This window comes from Macrosteles quadrilineatus, unplaced genomic scaffold (genome assembly GCF_028750875.1).
Source record: "Macrosteles quadrilineatus isolate MER2022 unplaced genomic scaffold, UCM_ALF_1.0 Scaffold_6__1_contigs__length_79288215, whole genome shotgun sequence".
In the NCBI taxonomy this organism is placed as follows: domain Eukaryota; kingdom Metazoa; phylum Arthropoda; class Insecta; order Hemiptera; family Cicadellidae; genus Macrosteles; species Macrosteles quadrilineatus.
This window is the reverse complement of record NW_026542599.1, coordinates 18,133,528-18,140,076: the sequence shown is the minus strand read 5'-3', so window position 1 is coordinate 18,140,076 and position 6,549 is coordinate 18,133,528. Positions and strand designations below refer to the sequence as shown.

The 6,549-nt window shown below is 37.1% G+C and overlaps 1 protein-coding gene across 1 annotated transcript; it reads right to left on the bottom strand.

The window, feature by feature from the left end:
- Positions 1 to 3,904: 3,904 nt before the first annotated feature.
- On the bottom strand, positions 3,905 to 5,035 carry LOC128997365 (uncharacterized protein K02A2.6-like). The gene has a single exon (XM_054423002.1). The coding sequence runs from the start codon at positions 5,033 to 5,035 to the stop codon at positions 3,905 to 3,907; it is 1,131 nt and encodes a 376-aa protein (XP_054278977.1).
- Between the last annotated feature and the right edge of the window lie 1,514 nt (positions 5,036 to 6,549).

Genomic DNA, 6,549 nt, shown 5'->3' with positions numbered 1-6,549 from the left:
TTTTGTGCAATGTTTCAGAGAGTTTCTGGACACCCTTCATGTAACTGCAATGTTAATTATATCAATAATTAATCTAGTTTAGAAATTGAAATTTTTCATTATGAACTTATTCATGTACAAAACATTATATCTAGTTTTAAATCATAAATGAAATTAAACAAACATTATATCTAGTTTTAAATCATAAATGAAATTAAACGAAATATGTGATCATAAACCAAATAAATGGAAAGTCCTAATCTGTTACATTAGCTTATGTTCTATTGATACGTTTTACTGTATGCTTAAACAGACAAAAAAGCAATATCGGACACTACCGGGTACATATTAATACTTTATTGTCATAACCTAAATTCTGCTCTTCGATTTATTAGAAACTAAGGTATGTTAGGTTATTTTTCATCGGGTAGAGTTTTCTTTTGGATACATAATGCACTAATTCGTTTTCCAGCTTGTTTTATATTTATATATTGAATTTATTTCCATTCATCCGACTCATTTCATTATATTTTCTAGTGAAAATGTATAATTCCAATAGATCTGAGGACGCCTTGTTGCGTATTTTAAATAGAATATGAGTGAAGAATGGGTGTTAAATGAGGTGATATGATTTGTTTGCTATCTAACTAATACCAGCCATATTATCAGCCAAGGTAATTTTTTAAAAGTCCAGTGATCAAACACAGTTGGGTCCTGTTTCGTACTACGAAGAAGCTACTAACATTTTTTAGGTTAAAACTGGCAACCTTTTTTTTGCCAGGCAAACACTTTAAGCGATTTAATACTAGTTTTCCTTTTATGTAATCAACACAGTTTTTCATATATTTGATAAGTATTCTATAACTTTTTACATAAAAAATGCTTACAATCTTTCAATATTTATAAACAACATGTATTTCACATGTAACTCTGTGAGCTAATTTGTAAAGAACCAAATGTAATATGCCCGTAAAGCATATGCAAATGGTTGATATGTTTGTGATCATACCTTCGACATTGATTACACTTGATCAAAGGAGTTTGACACTACACTAATAATACAAAGGGAAACCTTGCATCTTCAGGTATGTTATATTGGCTGTATGCTTATTAGATATAACTCATTGACTAGGATTATTGTTGTCAATGAGCCATGCAATGAAGGCTAAACCTATGCAATTTATTTCTAATACAATAAAGGACTTACACTTGAAGCAGACCACAATTGTAGCTCCTGACATTTTACTTTTTCTACAAACTTTAAAGTACTAAGTAATGTCACCGTTCTTCTGCAGAGGTAAGGTATCAAGGCGTCGTGAACACCAATATTCCAAAAATGTTTTAGAAAAGTAATAAATAAAATTATACGGAAATTCCATATAAAGTAATATAATTGGATTTATAAAATTACAATACATTAATCGGATTCAGTATTAAAACTGACACAAAGAGCATGAGGAATAGGAATAGCTGTCGTAAAATTTGTCGTAATTGAATGCAATCCCGTTCTACTGTTTTACAACTAGCTATTCCTAAGGGACGTTTAACAGCTCCAGATACACAGGATTGAAATAACATTATTGATCCATATAAAAGTACAAGACATAATATTTTGGGAAAATAAAATACAGATATATAATTGTGTATATCCAAATAGAGTATAAAAAACAAACCAAACTTGCTGATAAAGGAAAAATCTAATGAAGGTTCACTAATCGAAAAATAGTTCTGTTCATAAAATAAAATTAAATGTCTTAAATTCTAACAAAAGATGTACAGATAAGAAGTAATCGCATTCCAAGCAAAATCTTTGACAAAAAGTCAATTTCACCGGTGGGATTCGATCTCGTTATCTTCTGCACATCAGTCTGGTGCTCTATCCATTATACCACGAACACCGTTGCAGGCCCTTCCATATCGTTGTGGTATTGGTGTTCCCTCATTCAATAGAAAGCTCTCATTGTATCCGTATTAAAAATCTGCTATCAGATCTGCAGCTGCGGTTAGTCTAGAACCGACAACTGGTAAATCAGTTGATTGAGCGAGCGTGAATGATGCATTCCCGCTCTAGAGCAGCAATGAGCTATTTTTCGTACTGTTTAGAGGTATGAAATTTCAACGTAGGGAAGCAAATCTGTATTCATACTTACAAGAGCATACTTAATGTAAAATACTGCACCATGTTGATATTACGTGTTGTAGTTACATCAGTTAATATCCTGCACAGCCTGGGGTATATAGAATTTATGACACATAAACAAGCACCTGAAATGATGGAGCAAATTTTAAACATGTAGAACTAAATATCATGATAAATGTAATAACTATTGTGTTTAAAACATAATCAATCCGACAGTTATATCGGTTAGTAGTTAGTTGTATGAATAAAATTTAATTTTCAAAAGAGTTAAAATAATATTGGGTCCTTTGCTTGTATTAAAAAATACCGTGAAAGTTATATGTTATATAATGGGAATGGGGGAATATATATCAAACATATACTTACGTGTAACAATATAACCGTTATATTTGTTTTCACTAGGCCTACATCGAATAACATTAACTGACGACACAAATGTTACAGATTCACTCAGACAATGATGGAAAAGAAGAACCATAATGATTCTTCCTTTGTACGCCAACTCCTAGAGTATGCCAGCCCAGTTTGGTCCCCTTATCAAGTTGGTTTGACTGACGAGCTTGATGCTGTGCAGAGGAAATTCCTAAGGTTGGTGGGAGTACGACAGGGGCTTCGTTGGACGGAGGTTCCACTTGCTGATCTCCAGGCTGACCTCCATCTCCATGATCTTCAAGTCAGACGTGAAGTGGCAGATGTAGTATTTCTCGCCAAGCTGATCAATGGCCTGTTGGACTGCCCAATGCTTCTCACTCAGGTGGACTTCCGCACTCCATTAGTGACCCGATCTCTGGATCTGTTCGGCAGGAGGCATCATGCTCGTGGTTACGACTTTCACAGCCCACTTGCAAGAATGATGAGGCTTGGGAACCGATTCTGCCACACAGTCGACTTTTTCTACGAGAATACTTCGTCTGTTCGTAGAAGAGTTCTCGAAGCCCGTCACACCATTGAACATATATGAAAAGTCTTATTGTTGCTGTTGTTGTTAATGTCATTTGTTGTTATTTGTTATTTGTTATATTTATTTATATTGTTTGTTATATTTATTTATATTGTTTGTTATATTTATTTATATTGTTTGTTATATTTATTTATATTGTTTGTTATATTTATTTATATTGTTTGTTATATTTATTTATACTATCTAGTAAGGAACTTCCATGTGTGCCTGATAGCTTTCTAGAAATTCTTCTTTGTGGTATGTCAATAGTTTATTAATTAGCCACAGTGTTGTTGTTGTTGTTGTTGTTGTTGCATCGTTTGTTATTACTACTATTTATTTTCTTGTTATGTTATGTATTTGTTAGCACTCAGTATCCATTATTTTTTTAGTATATAAATAGTACCTAGCCATCTTTCTTGTATTGAAATGTATAATGGTTTTGCCGTTGGAATGAAATAAAATAAAAATAAATAAAATAAATAGCTTGTACAAAAATAAACCAAAAATATAGTTGTTTTACCCCGGAAAACATATATTTAAATACTTGAGTTTACTAACTTGATTTAACAAACTAACATAGCCTAGACCGGAACAGATTATAACTCGTCTTGTCATACCTGGATCTCAGCTCGAACTGAAGCATCGTCTTGCTCTCAACGGGGAGGGGGCTTATCTCCAAACCCAGGTTCCAAAGGTCACTAATTGTCCTTCTACTCTACATTGTTCAAATAATAACTTAGGCTAATTCTCTTCTTATTTACAACATTTCCTCCCAACCATAAAAATTCCTTTTTAAAACTTATGTACACAAAATTTGGGGAGATATATCTTCTTACGTCTTCTTACATCTCCAATCTCCGCGGCGCTCTAATGGTCCTGTTAGAGCGACGGAGTGTGGCTGGGCTTCCTTGATTTGTGCTGTTGGGTGATACTATTGGTTTTGCCATAGGTGATGTGCGGGTTCCTTGAGGTGATTTTGGTTTTACTGGTGACCCTTGCTGTTTGGCTGGCGATGTTCGATGTTCCGCCGGGCTCTGGTAAAGTTCTCTCGGAAATTGTACCAAGATATCACTATCGCTGTCACCATCTTCCCCCTTCGAAAGATTTACCCTCAGATGGTCTGCATGAACAAATCTACTTCGGTTGTCGACTTTGACCAAATAGGTTACTGGACTTATTACTTTGGTGATAACGCCCGGCTGCCAATTGATCTTCTCGTTACGTACTGTTTTTACGCAAACCTTGTCTTGAAGTGTGAATGTTCGTTGCTTTCCACGATGAGCATTGGCACTCTTGACAATACTTTCTTGCTTGTTAAGCATTTGGTCTGCTAAATGAGGTTTCAGCAAGCTAAGTTGAGTTCTAGGTTTGAATTTAAACACAGCCTCTGAAGGGGTCAAATTGGTTATGGTGTGTGGGGTATTCCTGTATGAGAACAAAAATGAGTCTATTCGATGCTGAAGCGACCGGGATTGGTTGTATTTCGCATCATGCAGCAATTGCCTGTGAAGAGCATGTTTCACTGTCTGGACTGCTCTCTCGGCGAGTCCATTTGAGGCTGGGTGATAAGGCGGAGACAAGACATGATGGATTCCATTAGAACTTAAAAAATCATTAAATTCCTGGGATGTAAATTGGGGACCACCATCAGTTACAATAGTAGTTGGTAAGCCAAACGTTGCAAAACCATGCCTCAGTTTTTCTATGGTTTGCCTAGCTGTTGTAGTTGGCATGTAAAAGACTTCAATCCATTTGGAGTGACCATCGACCAAGATTAGGAACTCCTTTCCTTCAAATGAGGCAAAGTCGAGATGTAGTCTCTGCCAGTTGTGTTTGGGCCACGCCCAGGGTTGTAGTGGGGCAAGAGAAGCAGACTTGCGAGTGCGTTGACAAACTGAACAACTCTTGACCATGTTCTCGATCTCCGAGTCCATTCCAGGCCAGAAAACAAAGCTACGGGCTAAAGATTTCATCCTAGACTCTCCCGGGTGCTCTGAGTGAAGTAAAATCAAGATTTCTTTACGATGGGTGGGTGGTATCACCACTCTGCTTCCCCACAATAAGCAACCTTTTTCCACAGACAGCTGAGAACTTTTATTGGCGTATGGTTTTACAGTTTCATCATTTACAAAATTAGGCCAACCGTTAGAAGTAAAATCCAATACTTTTGACAAAACTGGGTCAAATTTAGTTGCCGTTGCAATTTCCTTGGAAGTGGTTGGTAGTCGGTATGAAGCTGAAAAAACTAAATTTCACCTTCCTCCTCAGATGTCTCACATGGCAGCCGCGACAGTGCATCGGCATTCGAAATCTCTTCCCCTCTTTTGTAGCGAATATTGTAGTCGTAAGCCGCAAGTGTTAGAGCCCATCGTTGTATCCGTGCTGCAGCCAGAGTCGGTATCCCTTTTGTTGGACCTAAGAGAAAAGTGAGTGGCCTATGGTCAGTCACAAGGGTGAATTTTCTACCATACAAGAAGTTGTGGAATTTCTTCACTGCGAAGATGATGGCCAGTGCTTCCTTCTCAATTTGGCTATACTTAACCTCACACTTGGATAAGGCTCTTGACGCGAATGCGATTGGTCGTTCTGCCCCGTCAGGTAGGTTATGAGCAATCACGCATCCAATTCCGTAGCTGGAACTGTCAGAGGTTACAATAATGTCCAATTCAGGGTTGTAAGGCATTAGAACGTTGTCCTTAACAAGTAGATTCTTGCACTGCAAAAATGTAGCTTCGCATTCTTTGCACCAATTCCACGGTACATCCTTATTCGATAGCCTATATAAAGGATGGAGCAAAGTTGACAGGTTTGGTAAAAATTTGCCATAGAAATTGACTAAGCCTAGGAAAGATCGCAGCTGCGTAACATTTTCAGGCTTCGTAGCGTTTGCAATAGCCTTCGTAAGGTCATCCGATTGATGAATTCCCTTTTCATCAATTCGATACCCAAGAAATTTCAGACTTTTCTGAAAAAATTCACTCTTTGACGTGTTAATTTGAACGCCATATTGACACAAGCGTTTCAACACCGCATCTACCTTAGTACACATGTCTTGTGTATTTATACTGTAAATCAAAATATCGTCCAGGTAACATACTGTACCCTCTAACCCAAACAGAATTTTGTCCATAGTAGCTTGGAATAGCGCCCCAGCGCTCGTAATACCATATGGAAGTCGAGCATATCGATAAAGACCCTTATGAGTATTAATGGTTAGAAGTTCCTGTGAGCTTTGGCTAACTTTTAGTTGACTATAAGCAGCCGTCAGATCTAACTTAGAGAAACACTTGGATCCTGATATTTTTGCAAAAATGTCTTCAGGGTTAGGGAGAGGGTAGTGGTCGGCTCTTAACCAGGGGTTGACAGTAGATTTAAAGTCGCCACATAGGCGCACTCCTCCATTATTTTTCGGAACCACTACTATTGGAGAGCTCCAATCTGACTGAGTAACTGGGAAAATTACACCATTGTTCATTAAATTGTCTAA